Genomic DNA, 18,850 nt, shown 5'->3' with positions numbered 1-18,850 from the left:
CTAGCAGTAAACAAAGACACCGAACTAAGGTACCGAACGGCATGTTATCCTACCGGCTATTTGGAATGTTGTGGGAATTGGAAATCGGACAGTGTCCCGAAGGGACTCACGAGTCCGAAAGGAGCACCCGCCGATTCCTCCATGACTTCGAGAAGTCGGTACCCAACTAATAAAGTGGCCACGCTCGGTAGCCTTGATACATTCGCCTGCACCCATCCACCGTGATCGGCACTCTTGGACTTTGTGATAATGTGATGCGAGAACTGCTCGTATGATGGCCACCCTTCGCACGGCTATGCCAAAGGCCATTATCACTCCCATGAGGGCCACCCGAAGTTCGGGTTAAATTGCCCCGGAGCATAGCCAATCTGGGCCAAAATCCTCTATACCGGGCTGCAAAGAACCGAACGCCTTGGACAAGGCGTCGGTAAGAAAACCACCTCGCCATTCTTTGGCTTCGAGGATTCAGGGCCCGGATCCTCATTCGAATCCAGATGCGGTATTCGATCGGTATTTGGCAATCTCCCGATCGGTTATCTTGTTCGGCCGAAGATAGTCGACATCGAACAAATTTTCCTTCGGCACCCCCATAGGTACCCTAGGGTTGCTTGGGTACACCACCGATACCCTCGGTCGAGAGGATGGTTCGGCGGCTGACTCTCCACGGCCGGAAATGGAGGTCTCGACTAGCGACTAGCGCTCGCCTCCCTAGGCATGCCTAGACCCACATGGCGGCCGTCGCTATAGACAATGGACAACGACACTGGAGCAGTCATTAACCCCTTTCAGATGCCGTGTATTGGAATGGAGCTAGGCCCTTCACCGAGTATCTCAACATCGGTATCACTCTCATCCTCGGCATCAGGCCCTGCTGCTTCCCCATCGGAGTCAAAGAGACCTTCCGATGACTCCTCATCGAATGCATTGGGCTCACGCTCGGAGACCGACTCACTATCAGACATCTACAAAACAGGAAAAGGGAAACTAAGGCTCATGCCGGTTGCTACCCTACCGATCCCTACATCACTACCTATGGCGACTAGACTACCAAATGGAACCCTATGGTCAGTCTAGTTCAAGCCAAGGAAGGACGTAACTGTTAAGATATGTAAGAGAGTATATTGAGAGTACCGAACGGTACCTTAATCAAAGCTCTGGAAACCCGCGAATTGCGCTTCCGATCGCCTTGACAAAATCGCCCTTCCTACCGTTTGCACCTTGCCAGAAATCGCCTTGAATACCGTTAGCTCTTGTCGGAAATCGCCTTGAATACCGAAAACTCTCATCGAAAATCGCTTCAACAGAGCTCTCGCCTCTCACCAAATGCAAAGTGATTTTGCCTCCGGGTTATCTCTATTTATAGGGAGGGGAGTTCGCAACGGCACTCCTCGAAAAACCAAACGGCGCATTAACGCGCCACGCGCCATCATTACTCTCGCCACGTGTCGCTCATCCTATGGGGCGACGGCACGCGAGGCACGGAAGTCGGCGCTCGGATGTCCCTTCACCCGTCCACTCGACGCAACCTTCCGACTTCACCAATGTCAACCTCAACGAATAAGAACGGAAGGGCCAAAGTTGAGCCCTCCATCAATGGGTTACCAAACGGAAGGGCAACGTTCCCTTCCGAGGACAACCTCAAATCCCCTTCTGAGAATTCTCGCAAGAGGACTTGGGGGACTCCTGTTTATACCAAAATGAGCAGCCAATGAACATCGGACACGTGGACCAAGCTGGAGCTATGGGAGCCTTCGGCATCTAGCTTCGGCATCTTATCTACGGATCGCTCTAGTAGGGCAACCTTACCTCCTGGGACACGTGGCAGTTATACATCGAAACTCTAAGAAAAATGCACACCTCCCAAGGCCTATAAAATAGGACAACTATCCCAGCTTGGAGGTAATCAATCAGAACTCACGGCATACCGCCTATTGATCTGTAGTTCAAACTTACTAAATCCGTGCTTACTTAAGCATCGGAGAGCCTTCGGCGATACCACACCGGTGCCCTAGGACTTACCGAGCGTTTGCTATCTTACAGTATAACGCCTGCGAGGCCATAGCATACCAAGGAAAAAAATCACTAAGTTGCGCGGAAAAGTAGAACCATTTTTCTGCGTCAACACCTCGATGACACACCAATACCATGGGGACAACTAGTACGAATCCCATTATGGGCTATGCGAATCCTAGAGCTGCAAACCATATGACGGTTGCCATGACCATGGGCCGTCGGGCGTTCGCCCTCACCGCACCATCATTCCCTGCAAACCACAGTTCCAAGTCCCAGCTATGTTCAATTGCCCTTGCTTACATCTCTCTTGCATCCTCAAGCCAGAACATGTACACTCAAAATCGAGTTCCTCAGTTCACCACAGGACTAACGATTCATAACCCAATACCCAACCCCATGTTTGTCACTAGTTCAGGTAGTTCAATGAAACCCATGAAGCTCGACTTATCGCACTTCTATGGGGAGGATCCATATGGGTGGTTGGTTATAGCAGAGAGGTTCCTGGCATATCATGAGGTCGAATAACCTAAGTGGGTCACAATAGTGATGATGCATTTAGGTGGTGATGCCGCTCTATGGATGAAATGATTCGAGGCACGATACCCACGAGACTCGTGGGGTAAATTTTCGGAGATGATGTTGCAACGATTTGGACCGGGTGAGGCTATCAACATCAACATGGCTCTGTCACAAATCAAACAATTAAGTTCAGTGGCAGATTACATAGCCCAATTCATTAAACTCTCGTGTAAAGCTGTGGGCTAGACAGACGAGCAGTTAGTGGGAACATTTGTGGGTGGCCTTAAGGAAGAGATCCAAGACGACATCTTGGCACACGAACCTCAGACTTTGGCAATAGCCATGGAATTGGCTCAGATTTTTAAAAGCAATGACTCTAGGCGTAGAATGGGGTTACCCACAACAGCACCTCGCCCAAAACCTGGGTTTACTTCAATGCCCTCCAACATCAAAACGACGACAAACCATTCTCATACTCCAGTGCACCGCAAAACTCAATTAGAGCTACTTGAACGGCGGAAAAAGGGATTGTGTTTCCACTGTGACGATCCCTATACCCCTGGTCACCATTGCAAGTCCCCCCACATTTTAATGATTGAATTAAAATGGGCGAGGAATGAGGAGACTGATCATACAAGGGGGGAACTAGGACAACACTCAGAAACTGGTGAAGGGGGGATGAGGTACGCATCCATTTAAATTCTATTGCAATAGAAAAGAGAATTAGAGGAAGAGCTATGTGTCTGGAGGGATTCATTGACAGGATGCCAATCCATGTGTTTATTGATTCAGAGGCAAACCAGAATTTCCTAAACCAAAGCATGGCTCGAAGGTTAGGAAAAGTTATCAATCCCAAAGATACAGAGAAGGTAGTACTCGCTACTAGCAATACCTATGATACTAAGGTATGGTCTATGATATTGCAGATGATTTACAAATGTTCAAGTTTCGCAATAATTACAGATTATTGGCTGTTGCAGGGTGCCATTTGGTACTGGAGGCTGAGTGGTTAGAAACCCTGGGGTTGATTGTTTGGAACTTTAAAGAAAAAATCAAGGAATTCAAGGTAGGAGGCTGTCATTATTGACCGTGGGAATGAACACAGGAGGAGTAAGGCTGATACAGCCACAATTAGCTAAAGCTTTGATGAACTCAATTTTTCGTTCCGTTTTACGTAAATATGTCCTGGTTTTCTTCGATGACATATTAGTTTATAGCAGAACTCTGAGCATATTACACACTTGGCTCATGTTTTCGAGGTATTGAGAGCTCATCAGCTGAAGGTGAAGTTCTCAAAATGTGCATTTGCTCAAAAATCTGTGGCATATTCGGGACATGTCATATCTGCAGCTGGAGTGGCCGTGGATCCAATCAAAGTGCAATGTATAGAGGAGTGGCCTAAACCCACTACCATTAAGGGGTTGAGAGGATTTTTGGGACTAGCCGAATACTACAGGAAGTTTGTACAACGTTTTGGCCCGATAGCCAGGCCACTAACTCATATGCTGCAAAAAGATAATTTTGCATAAGGACGAAGCCGAGTCAGCATTTCTGAACCTCAAGGATGCTCTCATGACTACCCATGTGCTAGCCCTGCCGGATTTTTCCGAGTTATTCATGGTTGCGTGTGATGCATCTAATGTGGGAATTGGAGCCATTCTATACAAGGACAAACATCCAATCGCTTATATGAGTAAAGCTCTCTCAGATAAGCACAAAAGCCTATCTATGTACGACAAGGAGATGATGTCAGTTGTATTTGTAGTTCAACACTCGAGACCATACCTCATCGGCCGCCATTTCAAGATCTCGACGAATCATCAGACCGTTAAGTATTTTTTGGAGCAGCAAATCACCTCTCCAACACAAGAAAAGTGGTTATTGAAATTTCTGGGGTATGATTATGAGATTGATTATTGTTTTGGTACCCAAAATGCAGGGCCGGATGCCTTGTCTCACAAACCAGAATTGTTGGCCATCATGGGGTTATCAACACCCATTTTTGATAGTGTGCACAAATAAAAGCCGATTGCCTCATCGACACAGAAGCTATGAACATTATGCAGGCTTTGCAAGCCCAGGCTCCTACTAAACCACATTTTTCTTGCCAGAACAATTGCCTCTTTTACAAAACAAAATATATGTTCCCCTACTTCAAAGTGGAGGGATCAAATTGTGGAGGAGTTCCACAACTCTGCAGCAACTAGCCATTTTGGACAGTTATGAACATATGAGCGCATTACAAGGATGGTCAGGCTTGAAAAAACAGGTGAAACACTTTGTGGCAAGTTGTCATGTATGCCAAGTTGCCAACGACAAAAATATGAAGCTCTTCATCCCCGAGGGCTACTTCATCCATTGCCCATCCTCAAGCTACATGGCAAGACATCGGTATAGACTTTGTAGAAGGAATTCCATCAGTTCAGGGTAAAAATTGTATTCTTGTAGTTATGGATTGTTTGTCAAAATATGGCCACTTCATTCCGGTGAAGCATCCTTATACCGCTAGTAAGATTTCTCAAGTTTTCATTCGAGAAGTTTTGTGCCTACATGGGATGCCTCATTCTATCGTAAGTGATCAAGACTCGATGTTTATTAGTCATTTCTAGAAGGCCTTCTCTACCCAAGGAACCAAGCTGTGACACAGCTCGCCTACCACCCCAAACTAACGGGACCGAGAATCTCAATAAATCCCTAGAACGCTACTCGAGATGCTATGTGCGGGACAAACCACACACCTGGGTACAATGGCTTCTGTGAGCAGAGTGGTGGCACAACTCCACCTACCATTCCTCCATTAAAACGTCTCCATATCAGGCGTTCTATGGCCAATCACCGCCTTCAATTGAATATTATACTCCCGATATGACCGCAGTTCAAGCAGTGGACTTGGCATTACGAGACCGTGACTCCCTTATCCAATAATTGCGTCAAAATTTGCAAGTCGCACAAGAACTGATGAAATTCTTTGCTGATCGGCATCACACTGACCGCGAATTCCATGTAGGGGACTAGGTCTACCTCCGCCTTCAGTTGTATCGACAAAATACCATCACTCACACTCATCATTCCAAGCTTTCCCCACGTTACTACGAACCCTTCAAAATTCAGGCACGCATTGGTCCCGTAGTTTATCGCTTAGATTTGCCAGCCAACACTCGCATCCACAACGTCTTTCACGTTTCTCTATTGAAACCGAAGGTGGGAAATCAATCCTCCTTCACCACAGCTTCCTCCACCCCTTCATGCTGATGGCACATTGCAGTGGGAACTTGAAAAGATTTTGGACACGGGCCTATTCAGACGTGGGAATAAACCAGTCACTCATTGGTTGATTAAATGAGTTGGTTTGGATTCAGAGGATGCCACTTGGGAAGACGCTAACGAGATGCTGCAACGTTTTCCTCACTTGGAAGTCTGAGGACAGCCTTTGATTTTAAAGGGTTTGGGGTGTTGGGTACAATACCATCATGGGCTCTTTAGCTGGGTTATGACCCAATCTCTTACTTAAATTTAATGTCTAATGTGGCAATTTAACATCTTACGCAGCTTTACACTCCACTAGATATGTCAAATTAAATTATTATTTTATTATATTTTAGTGTTGATTTATTTTTAATTAAAATAATAATAATAATAATAAAATATTCATTTAACATCTTACTTTTGGGATGTCAAAAATAACATCTTAACTTCCAGTCTTCATTCCACATCAGTTTTGACACATTAGTTGAAGTGATATGAGATGTTATTTCTAACTGTTAAAGGTCTATGTGGCACTTTTGACACATTGTTGGAGATGCTTAGTGGGATCTTTTCTGTTTTTGCCAATAACCTTAGAACATTTCCAATGGAGATGTCAAATACCAAACATCAAATTTAAATTTGATGGCTGATGTGGCAATTTGACATCTTACACAGCTTTACACTCCACCCGATATGTCAAATTAAATTATTACTTTATTACATTTTATTGTTGATTTATTTTTAATTAATAAGAAAAGAAAAGAAAAAATAATAAAATATTCATTTGACATTTTGCTTTTGGTATGTCAAAAATAACATCTCAACCTCCAGCCTTCATTCCACATCAGCTTTGATATATCGGTTGGAGTGATGTGAGATGTTATTTTTAGCTGTTAAATGTCTATGTGGCACGTTTGACACATCGGTTAGAGCATCTCGCAATACCAACCCAAACGGGTGAAAGGTCGCAGAGATAGCCCGAGGCAACTCGGTAGCAGGCCGTGGCGGTTTCGAGGTGGGTCCCACCAGCCGAAGAAGCCCAAGGGCAAGTCTTGCCCGGCTGAAGCCGAGTTGGATGAGCGTCAGCGCGGCGTCACGCCGACGCCAAGACGGTAATAGCGATCAATTTTTTTACCGTTGGTGCGTGAATTACACGCGCCAATGGTAAAAATTTGACTTCCGTCTTGTTGGCGTCGGCGTGACGCTAGCGCCGACGTCATCCACCGACACCCAACGGTTGTTTGCCACGTAACGCAACGAGGGCTCTCCGATGACTTTTTCCGAAACCGACGGTCCTCGTTTTTGGCTAAAAATTGAAAAAAATCGAAAAAATTCTGAAATTTTTTTTAAAAAATACCCAAAAATTTTGTATTTTTTCTCTATAAATACCTAACCATTTTATTTACTTTCCACACTAAATCTTCATACAATTTCTTCTCCATCCAATATTTTTTACTCTTTACTCACATTTCTAAAACATTCCACACCAATTCTTCATACAAACTTTTCTCCTTCCAATATTTTTTTATCTCCACTCACATTTTTCACTTCCACACCAATTCTCCATACAAACTCTTCTCCTTCCAATATTTTTTACTCTCCACTCACATTTTTCTACTACTTTCCATTTGTATAAAAAAACGAATGGCATCTTCTATTGAAGTCGGAGGCTCATGGTCAACGAATGAAGATATTGCGTTGTGTCAATCTTGGGTGAACATTAGTCATGACCCTATCACGGGCAATGAGATGAAGTTTCATCACATGTGGAGCAAAATTCATGGAGAATTTTGTCAAAGATCGGGTTCTATTCGGACCGAAATGGCGTTGTCTAGTAGATGGAAACTTCTGAATAAAGACTTAGGGAAATGGAGAAATGCCTTGAGAAAAGCAAAGGCGAACATTCAAAGCGGTCAAAATTTGACCGATGAGGTAAAATATTTATAATTGCCATTTTAATCAATTCAATGTCACTTTTTTTTTATTGCATATTCTATTTGTTTTTCTTGCATATTTTTTTTTTCTTGGTGCACCTTTAATTTGTCTATATTTTCTTGCATAATCAATTTTATTTTTGCATTTCAAAATAGTTTATATTTTCTTGCATAATAATTTTTGTTTCTTGCACTTCCAATTATTTATTTTTAATAGATGATACAAGCACATATGTGGTACGGTGCCATGGGGCAAGGCAAAAAAAGTTTCGTGCATTTTCACGATTTTCCATCAACCGATTCTCCATTGGACTCTCCAATGGAAATGGAGTCACCATTTGTGCCACGTCCGCCAAGACCTATTGAGAGAAAGGCGGCAAAGGCCAAGAGAGGGGGCACTTCGACCAATGAATGTGTACAATTATTGGAGCAAATAGCTAAGAGCACCTCACTAAGAATGGAGAGAGACTTGAAAAGAGATGAAATGGACATGGCACGAGAGGAAGCATTTGTTCTGCAACAACAAATGGCACAAGAAAAAGACATAGAGGATAGAGAGATGAAAATCATGGCCATGGATACGAGCCATATGTCTCCCGAAACAAAAGCCTATTGGAAGCTACGACGAAGAGATGTGATGAGAAAAAAACTTTTCAATGACGACGGACCTAGCAATACGGATTGGTTAAATGATGAAAACCATTAGGTTGTATTGAAACACCTTTGCCATATGTTGTATTGTTGTATTATCCTTTAATTTGTTGTATTGTTTCCTTTTTATTCAATAAAAAAAGCATTAAATAAAATGACTATTTATTAAAAACATTTGAGCATCAAAACAAATGTTAATTTAAAAAAACCTTCATTTATTGCAAACAACACACAAAACAAACCATACATAAAAGCATAATAATAAAAAGCATAATTCCAAAAAAAACCACACACAAAATAAAACATAATTAAAAACAAAGCATAATTCCAAACAAAGCACTAATCTTGACTTCATCCATTGTGATTGCCTTTCATCTCCCACAAGTGCTCGACCAAGTCACCTTGACGTATCTCGTGAACATATGAAGATTGCATTTCTTGATACCGATCAATCATGGGGTTGTTGAATTGACCATCCCGAAGTAAGGGTTCGGGCTCCAGTGGTAGTCCATTTGGTCCGATTGGCCTTTCATATATTCTTGTCAACGATGTGTTCATTGGATCGGGTTCAAACACCTCTTGAGCATCATAGTCATACTCATCCTCCACAATCATGTTGTGAAGGATGATGCAAGTCATCATAATACTCCGCAGCACCTCCTCATCTAGCATCCGAGCAGCACCTCTAATAATTGCCCAACGAGCTTGCAAGATACCGAAACACCTCTCCACGTCTTTCCTGTAACCTTCTTGAAAGGAAGCAAAGTTTCTTTCCTTCTCGGATTGGGGATTCGGAATTGTTTTCACGAATGTCGTCCACCTAGGATAAATTCCGTCGGCAAGGTAGTACGCACCAGAGTAAACGGTATTGTTGATTTGGTACGTGACTGGGGAGAATGACCTCGCAATACCTCGTCGAACATTGGGTATTGACCAAGGACATTGAGGTCATTCTGAGATCCGGCAACCCCGAAGAAGGCATGCCAAACCCAACAATCGAATGAAGCTACGGCCTCCAAAATTATACTTTTTTGGCCCTTCCGATTCCCATACTCCCTTGCCAAGCGAGGGCGGTTCTTCCACCGCCAGTGCATGCAATCGATGCTTCCAATCATTCCTGGGAAACCTCGAGCCTCGCCTTTTTGTAGAAGCCGTTGTAGGTCTCTTGGCGTGGGTTTGCGAAGGTACTCCCTCGTGTACAAATTTTCCACTGCATCACAAAATCTCACCAAGCACTCTAGGACAGTAGATTTTCCCATCCTTGCAATCTCATCCACCTGCTCTGCAGATGCCCCATAAGCAAGCATCCACAAAGCAGCTGTAAGTTTTTGCTCCGGGATAAGACCCAAAGCTCCAACAGCATCATGCTTTTGAATGAAGTATGTGTCGTAATTACAAATATCATGCATGATTTTTTGGAACAAATGTGGCTGCATTCTATATCTTTCTCGAAACTTAGAAGCAGGATATAACGAATTTGGGATAAAATAATCCTCCATGAGATTCTTACCCCGAGACTCCCTACGTCTGTCCACATTCGGGGCACGACGACGACAGTGTTGCCTTGATTGATCCATCATACACACCTGCAAGCAGTTGTTCCTCTTCTTCATCGGCGTCCCGATCTTCTTGAGCACGTCTACGCCGGATTTCTTCCCTTTGTTTCTATTGCCTCTCCAACACCCTCGACAAGTTTGACATTGAGAGTAGAATGTGTTTTCTAAAATCTAAGAAATGAAGGAAGAGCTAAGAGATGGTGTGAGAGGTATGAGTTGATGGTGTAGTTTTATAGAGGGATTTAGAAGATAGAGATGACACGTGGCACAATTTTAGAGGATGAAAATCTTATCTAAAATATGATATTATAATTTTTTAAAAATATCTGAAAATCTTATCTGACATTTGACACGTGGCACAATTGTAGAGGGTGAAAATCTTATCTGAAATATGAGATTATTAATTTTTAAAAATATCTGAAAATCTTATCTGACATTGGATACGTGGCACAATTTTAGAGGGTGAAAATTTTATCTGAAATCTGATATTATAATTTTTTTTCAATATCTGAAAATCGTATATGATATGGGATACGTGGCACAATTTTAGAGGGTGAAAATCTTATCCGAAAATTTAATTACAAAAGATTATCAAAATTAATGGTTTAAAGTATAAAAAAATAGGAAATAAAGTACAATGAATAGTAATTGCCTTAGACTTGCCCTAGACTTTGCCCTCATGGGTGGAACACAAATCTGGTGACACTATTCATGTGAATAGTGATCCTTGCCCTTGCCTTAGACTTAGCCCTTGTGGGTGGAGTCTCCACATGAATAGTGTCACCTTTGCATTTGTGGTTCCACCCATGAGGCAAAGTCTAAGGCAAGTCAAGGGCAAGAAAAAATATATATATGCAACAAAATATAAAATTGTTATGTATTTATAGGAAAGTGAATAAAATTGTTATGTATTTATAGGAAAACATCCATAATTTTTTGGTTTTTTTTTAAAATTGAATTTTTAGAATTTTTAGATTTTTTTTCTTCACGACGTCAAGTATAACAGCAAAATCTGCCTTGGGTTTGCCCGAGCTGGTGGGACCCAGAGCTTGCCCGGGCTGCAAGTGATACGCTGGAGCTGTATTGGGCTTGCCGGGGGGCCTTTTACCCAGTTTGATAGCAGCGCTGGAGCTGCTCTTAGAGATGCTGTTATATCCAGATGATTAGGCACGTGTAGGAATCATACCTTGTATATAACTTTGCGCTGAGTTGAGTCTTGCCATGAATGAGAATATTGTCAATCTCCAATTTCTATTTCCTCTCCTTTTCTTTCTCTAGCCATTACGCTCCTAACAATCATCATCCACCTCTACCATGGTACCGCTCTCCAAGTTTAAGAGCCTCAGATTGGTTTGTTTATTATCTCCTTCTACATTTGCTTCCAGAACTGAAATATTGATTGCTGGAGATCTAAAACCCTCACATTTTTCTGTTCAAAATCGGATACTCTGCAGACAGTTCACCTCAGAAATCTCACAAGACCAACACAGTTTCACCGTCAATTACCTCATAACCTCATGTGGGTTGTCGCCAGAAGATGCGATTTCAACATCTAAGTGGATCAAGTTGCAGTCCCCAGAAAATGCAGACACCGTTTTGGGTCTTCTGAGAAACCATGGATTCTCTACAATCCAGATCTCAAAGTTTTGCAAAACCCGCCCACAACTTCTTTTAGCCAGGCCTGAGCAAACCCTTTTGCCAAAGCTTGAGTTTTTCAGCTCTCTTGGAGTTTCAAGGGAGGACCTCGCAAAAACGCTGGTTCTGAATCCAAATCTTTTGCAAAGAAGCTTGGAGAAACAGCTTGTGCCCACTTATAATTTCCTGAGGAGTCTGCTTCCTGAGAAAAATATCGTTTCTGTTTTCAAGTACAACTCGTCGATTTTCTTGCAAGCCCACACCAAGAAAGTAGTGCCAAATATCGCGATTTTGAGAGAATTAGGTATGCCTGAATCATGCATTTCTCTGTTGCTAGCTCATTGTACGCATGCTTTGATACATGATACTGAAAAGTTTCGCCAAGTTGTGAAAGAGGTTAAGGAAATGGGTTTTAACCTGGAAAAGTCGACTTCCGGGTTGGCAATAAGCATAATGTGTCGTTCATATTATAAGCGGATATTGAAGCGAAATTGTGAAGTTTATAGCAGGTGGGGTTGGTCGGAGGCTGATGTTCTCTCCGCTTTCAGGAGGCGCCCGGAGTGTATTGCTCTGTCAGAGAAGAAAATAATGCAAACAATGGATCTTTTAGTGAACAAGATGGGATGGTCGTCAGAAATAATTCTCAAGTCCCCATATGTTTTGAATTATAGTTTGCAGAAGAGAATCATCCCGAGGTGTTCAGTTGTTAGAGTTTTGTTGTCGAAAGGATTGATAAATTCTGAAAAACTGAGCTTATATTCTGTGTTTGGACCTGTGGAGAAGGAGTTCTTGGAGAGATTTGTTGACAGTTATCTGGGTGAAGTACCTCAGTTGTTGTGTGTATACCAAGGAAAAGTGGATATCCAGGACATATGATGTTGCAACTTTTTAACCCCTTGATGCTGCACGGTCTTGCTTGGAAAATTGCTTTTGATAGAATACACTCATGTCTTGCTTTAACTATTCTGGAGAGGAGAGAAAACAACAATTTATTTTGTCTACTTTTCAAATTAGACGATATCAGTTCTCTAACCGATATGTTTCTTTTGTCTACTATTCTATTGCTGTTTCAGTTTATTTTTCTACTTAGTGGCCTTGCGAAGAGATGAATCCAGAGTGAGTGCACTACCATAATGATATTCCAATCCTATAACTCTACCTTTTCTTTGAGTCAATGGCAGAGAGAGCATATGAAATATAAGTTTCGCACACTTTCTTGATTTGTATGTGTGTGCACGGGCTATATTAATGGTATCTTGCAATGGTTTTCAGACCTTTATTCCTGCTCTGTTAATAATTGTTCCCCACAAGCAGCTGGCCCTGGGTAAGCATCATTACGTCATTGTGATTCCGTAAGAATGGGATTTCTTGTCTTATGAAAAAAAGAAAAGAAAACTCAGCAACTGCGACTGATGATTGGGTTCCTTAAGGGACAAAAGGTCCAGACTTAATGGGATACTCAGGAGTCATTTAGCAATTGTTATCTGTGGAGACAAATGAATCTGTTTGAAAACTTCTGGAGATTTTCTGAGATCAAGAGAGTGGTATGTTGGGGATCATTTTACTTCTTTATTGCTTCTCCTCTCGAATCATTTGCAGTTGGGTAACCTGTTTCTGTCTCCAAAGCACTTGTTTATTCTTTACTTGGATGATAGTTTTCAGGTAATGCTTCTAACTTTGATTGAAACAGAACTTAAAATGCCTGCACAACGGTGCTGCAGGTCATGAGAAAAGCTTGTTATTTCAACTGTCCTTCGTATGCATGCTGTGATTTATCAGTAGTTACAGGCTTATCAATGTTTGATGAATAAACAAATATGTAAGCTCATTATTTATGATATGGAGAATGTGATGCTTCATTTGCTTTTTATGATGTTGTATAGTTGTCTTATCTACAGTAGTACACATCGCACTTCCCCCTAATAATTTTGGAGGAAATGTTCTATCTCACCGATGTTGGAATAGATCCCAAGTTTAGATTCCCCAACCCTATTATTGAAAAAAAAAATAAAAAAAATAAAAACAGCTCCTATTTGGTCTTGGGAGATATTTGTTTTCCCTCAACAGGTTTTGGTCTGACAAACCAACTTTTGTGTCTGTAGTATGTGTATTTTGTGGCTTGAATAAGGCGATATGAAGCGAAGTCGCAAAGTTTATAGGATGGGGTTGATCTGAGGATGATGTTCTCTCTGCTTTCAAACTGACCTTAGCGAACAAGATGGAATGGACGTCAAGAATGATTGTCAAATACTGGGTTGTTTACTCTCTATTTGGATTGAACTTGGTAGGATGGGATTCGATATCTTTTGTTGTACATGTTTTGCAAATTTCCATTATATGATGAGAATTTTGGGTAGGGGAATCCCATTCAGGTCACCTTTCCTATGTCTACAAAAACCTATAATGTTGGTTAATACTATATTGAAGCTTTGGTGACCTTGGAAGAGCAAGTGATAGCTGGATTTGAACGTTATGAGATGCTTCTTGCAGTTGCTGCTTGCAACCCAAGTGTAATTGTCAATCACTTCCGCTTGTCATGAGATGAAGAAATAAACTTATGTGCTGTTAATTCACATCATACTCCACATAATTTAATGATTTTTTTATTTTTGTTTCAATATGTGGTGCATATTGTTCAAATTTATCTCTGTCCGTTGGATCTTATGAGATCTGAAAAGCTTTATAAGGGTACTTATAAAACTCTGAGTACCAGTCCCACCCTGCAACCTAACGCTTTAATTCGCAAAAGCTTTGTAAAGAATGATCTTTGGAAATTTGTTTCCAACTTTACAATAATGCACCACTAGAGAATATGGCAATTAAACGTTTATGCAACAGAAAATGTTATACAGGGAAGCTGAAACTTGACCCTCTGAGTTTAAATATCAGAGAGATCAACTGGAAACAAGAATAAATTTTAAGGGGCAGTGACTAGGTAATTTTGAACAGTTAATATTGTTAAGAGGTTGTTACTTGATGACCAACTGAAAAATAGAAAAATGCCCCCAAAAAAAACCAATTCCAGCACCTGTATTCATGTCTATGAGCATGCACCCGAAACGACTTTTTGTTCAGCCTCACACACCCCAACTAGCAACTCAATGTTACATCATTCCTTGCACTAATCATCTTTTCTGCATGCCACTTTGAGAAGCCATCCTGCAAGGCCTCTCTCATCCATGCATGCCGGCAACTGACAAAGGCCTCTGCTACAGTCAGCCAAGTTCTATTTCGGGTGCTCTGTTCGGGCCACGACTCGAGCTCCTCCTTGACAAACAAAGCAAACATAGCAGCTCTACATACACCTTCCGGGCTGAACTCATCCTGGTGTGTTTTACTCTTAAAATGATAAAAGCCCAGGAAATCCTGAAATTCAAAAAGATTAACAGTTGCTCTGCTTTAACCATCTATTGGGAAGACAGGACAACAAATATAATTTTTTTTGGTAAAAGACAAGTATCAAAACACATGCAAATATTCAATGCTAAGAATACAACTTTATTCTACCCCCTTCACAGAATAAATCTTAGAACAAATAAAAGTTAAGAAGATGTATTTCACCATTAGCTCTCCTCGAACTCCAGCTTCTTCAACAGCCTCCCTTACTGCAGCTTCCTCAACGGTTTCATCATTTTCCCAGCCTCCCTGCAAGTGGGTAACATATTTATAAATAAATGAGTTACGTATATCCTACCTGGAGGAAGCACATAATAGTTGTTATAAACTGGTGGAAGCCTTGGCAATAAATCTACATATTATCGATATTGCAAAGTATATGTAAAGTTTTCATTAAAAAAATGAATAATCTTCTTCACCTCAAGAATGTAGCAATCACTCCTAGGTCCTCTTTTAAAAATACTGAGTTATATAACTTGTGCTTAACACTAAAGACATAAAGTCTCTATTGATATCTCCAGCATTCCTAATGTAAACATATGTTCTAGTACACCTTCAACACCATCCCAATATTTCAAATTCACATCGCCTTCAACTTTCCGATACACTATATATTACAGCTCCCAAATCAACAGTAAACAAGAACATGTGAGCACTTCACATGCCCACTACATACATTCCACATTTGAACAATCACAACCTAACTTACAATACGCATGACAGGACACAATAATAATCAATAAAGCAAGAATACACCATAAAATAAGCCCCAATTTGTAAGAAGCTGCAAAACTGAAACATCCAAGTGCTGTCATTTTTTACTTTCCGAAGTAGTTCCTCATTTCATTTAATGAAATCCAAATTACCACCCCCAGTGTTAAAACTCACTAGTTTTTCACACAAACTTCGAATATCATAAAGGGTAAACAACAAACGAAAACACAAGAGAGTTTATAACTCTATGGGTATGCAGATCATGAATATTTTACCAAGTGTAAACTCAACTTCGAATTGCATGTCCACAAAGAAGTCATCACATTTCAAACATAACATCACCTAAACAATTAAATCTTTCGTAAACTCAACAATAAACACAGAATTATACGGAACCAGTTGACTATATTTCTTCTCACAAAATTAAAATCAGAAGAACAAAAGTCCAAAAGTGTTAATCTAGTTCCAATTATAAAAGAGGGTACTATAACATCACAACAAAATGCATCCATATCTACATTCGCATATCTTGGGCAAATGATAAATCATAACCATAGTTCTGTTGCCAGCTAAAAATTACAGATGTCAAAACAAAAGTGAGGAAATATATCTAAGGGCCTAATAATTAATTGAATCATGAAATAGAACTATTGCCCATGTCTCTTAACAAATTCATTTTTCTCCAAAAACAAACTACTGTCATACTTGATCAGAAAAATAGAAGGTCTAATAGACGATTTCTATGAAGCCTCTGAAAATAACCCACCCAAATAGCAGGTAAAGAGAATGCGTCCTACATGTTGATAACTGAGGTAACTGGGATACACTTACAGCCAATAGAAAATGGCAGATATTTTCTGTTCTAAGTTTTTAAAGCACCGGGTGATTATAGTGGTACTTAAATGTATCTAAAGGTGACACAAGAAAAGACAATAGCTTTACCTCTTATAAATGTTAGCCAGAAAAGCAATCTTATCAACCTCAAGTTGCTATCCACCAACCCTCAATCATAGATTACTTTGAGAGTGACATTTTTCACACCTTTAAACTCATTTTTATCATGTATCTATTAGTAAGACGACAGAAGAAAAATAAATTATATCTAAAAATAAGTTATTCCTAAAACTAAAGTTCAGAAAGAAATATCTCACCAAGTCCAACAATTTAAATGCCAACAGAAAACAAGAAATACCTTTGGGAACAAAAGGCCTGGTCCACTAGGTGAGTTAATCATAAGCACCTCAATAATCTTCTCAGAATTGGCATCACCAGTCTCATCAGAATTTTTGTATCTAAATGGAATACACCTGTCAAAGGTTAACTGAGTTAGCTTCTTCACATCAGAGAAAAAATAATTGGTCACACAGATAAATGTACCAGCAAATAAAATCAATGCTAATTTAAGATCGGTTACCCAAAAAAAAACAAAACAAAAAAACACAAAAAACAAAAAAACACCAAAAAAAAAAAGAGAGAGAGAGAGAATCTGATCTATATATGAATGTCTGCATGATCTCTCGGCCCTGGCAAACAATTTATTTATCGTCATACTACCAAGCTCATCCTTTATATGTGTGATCGACAGCCCATCATTTTAACACAGAGAAAACTAAAACAGCCTATTTCATCTAATCGCACAGATCACCCAAAAATAAAAGAGCGGCCTCTTAAAGAACATATGGCAGGACCATTGTTTTAAAAAATTAGCAGCAGCTGACAAAAACTACTGATCGCAGTATAATATACTATACAGAAAGCCCTGCCCAAGTAGGTGGCTAGAAGCTTTGACTTCCCTAGGCCCTCTGCATGAAATTTGGACATATAAATAATGGAACATCATTTCCTTTCAAATTTTTGTTTAACTCAACTCCTTGACTTCCTGATTACAGCATGTCTTCATGTAATAAGAAATTCACCTCACAAGGCCACTTTTGTATTTCAGAAGTAGGGTCCTTGCCCACAATCATTGCCTCAATGACAATTTACCCAAATCGTATCACCGAAATAATCTTATTTACTGCATCACCATTTTAAAAAATTCCTAGTTTCCCTAATCCTCAAAAAGTAAATGACATAGTTAATGAAGGCCAAAAAGATTTGCAAATGGAAGAAAACGTTCATATGTGATTCGACAAAGATTTCAGATGAAAAAAATATAGATCATTCTCACATAACACAAGTTCATTGCTTGTCCTAATAAAACAGCATTTCTCACCTACCCCATATAATAACCATGTATATATCACTCACAATAAAACAAAAGAAACCCATTAATCCCCACCACTTAAAAATCCAAATGGTAGGCATCAACCAATCAAAAGATATTATACAAAATCAGAAAACCATATCACAAGCAAAATTCTCCAACTATGGAAACACATTGGTCCACCTCCACCACCAAAATACCACATAAACAAACAACATCAACATCAATCAAAATCACACATACACGTACACATATGCAAATATATAAAATATAGATTCGAAGAAATGTAAGTACCCGGCAACAAGGCGACAACCGGCCTCGTAGCGTTGCTGATGCCGACCCGTACGGGCCACTAAATCACACATGCTAAGCACCCCCAACGAAAAAAACTCAATCTTTTTAATTTTCAAATTCCTTTTTAACAATCTTCAAGAATTGCTCCCTTTCTCTTCAGCCATTGGAATCGTTTGTTTGGTTTGCACACGATTTTCACAATGCTCACGCCCGCACCGGATAATTCGCCCACCACTGCTTCTCTGGGCTTCGACGGCGTCGACCGGCGCTCTCTCGCATCATCCAATGGCAATGGATTTCAGATTTCCTTGGCGTTTTTTAGGGTTTGGTTGCAGAGGGAAAGAGAGGGAAAAATGAGGGCCAGGGTGTTGGGTTGCGCTTAGAGAGAAAAAAAATAAAAATCTAGAGAGAGAAAATAAAAATGTTGAAGAAATAAATAAATTAAAGCGCTTAGAAAACGGATCGGATCAGACGGTGAGGGTCGTCAAAGTCACGTGGCTGAGAGGTCAAATGCTGGCCCCACTTTTGGAGAAATTTCTAGATATTTCCTACCATTGCACGGTGCTGGGATTCGGTGCATTCTCGATCACGGGATGCATTGAGCTTCATCATTGCCATACTTACACGTTAACATTTGGTCTTTTGATTGGTGAAATGAGGTTGTAAATTTGGCGCAAAAGATGTGT

At 40.6% G+C, this 18,850-nt stretch overlaps 2 protein-coding genes across 3 annotated transcripts; one reads left to right on the top strand and one right to left on the bottom strand.

The window, feature by feature from the left end:
• Nucleotides 1-11,019: 11,019 nt before the first annotated feature.
• On the top strand, nucleotides 11,020-14,172 carry LOC103342793 (transcription termination factor MTERF15, mitochondrial-like). Its single transcript, XM_089053010.1, has 2 exons — nucleotides 11,020-13,216; nucleotides 13,657-14,172. Exon 1 carries the CDS (start codon nucleotides 11,234-11,236, stop codon nucleotides 12,428-12,430), a length of 1,197 nt encoding a protein of 398 aa, XP_088909136.1. The 5' UTR covers nucleotides 11,020-11,233; the 3' UTR covers nucleotides 12,431-13,216; nucleotides 13,657-14,172.
• A 193-nt stretch (nucleotides 14,173-14,365) lies between these two features.
• On the bottom strand, nucleotides 14,366-18,601 carry LOC103342794 (nudix hydrolase 16, mitochondrial). 2 transcript variants are annotated; one of them, XM_008246447.3, is made up of 4 exons: nucleotides 18,165-18,601; nucleotides 16,857-16,971; nucleotides 15,116-15,199; nucleotides 14,366-14,920 (listed from the first exon to the last, which is right to left on the bottom strand). In XM_008246447.3, exons 1-4 carry the CDS (start codon nucleotides 18,233-18,235, stop codon nucleotides 14,645-14,647), a joined length of 546 nt encoding a protein of 181 aa, XP_008244669.1. In that variant the 5' UTR covers nucleotides 18,236-18,601; the 3' UTR covers nucleotides 14,366-14,644. The 2 variants fall into 2 exon arrangements, with proteins under 2 accessions (XP_008244669.1, XP_088909137.1); XM_089053011.1 differs by lacking the exon at nucleotides 18,165-18,601 and having other exon boundaries at nucleotides 16,857-17,344.
• Nucleotides 18,602-18,850: the final 249 nt, after the last annotated feature.

Source organism: Prunus mume, linkage group LG5 (assembly GCF_029339155.1).
Source record: "Prunus mume cultivar Tortuosa linkage group LG5, ASM2933915v1, whole genome shotgun sequence".
Classification (NCBI taxonomy): Eukaryota; Viridiplantae; Streptophyta; class Magnoliopsida; order Rosales; family Rosaceae; genus Prunus; species Prunus mume.
This window is presented reverse-complemented; position numbering and strand designations above follow the sequence as displayed.

What these genes read in the sequence shown, in the direction of transcription:
- LOC103342793 (XM_089053010.1), top strand. Translation starts at nt 11,234, where the DNA reads ATGGTACCGCTCTCCAAGTTTAAGAGCCTCAGATTGGTTTGTTTATTA.
- LOC103342794 (XM_089053011.1), bottom strand. Translation starts at nt 17,213, where the DNA reads ATGACGATAAATAAATTGTTTGCCAGGGCCGAGAGATCATGCAGACAT. An exon ending in CAGGCCTTTTGTTCCCAAAG is followed by an intron (nt 15,200 to 16,856) that starts GTATTTCTTGTT and finishes ACCCACTTGCAG; the next exon opens with GGAGGCTGGGAAAATGATGA. An exon ending in GAGTTCGAGGAGAGCTAATG is followed by an intron (nt 14,921 to 15,115) that starts GTGAAATACATC and finishes TTTGAATTTCAG; the next exon opens with GATTTCCTGGGCTTTTATCA.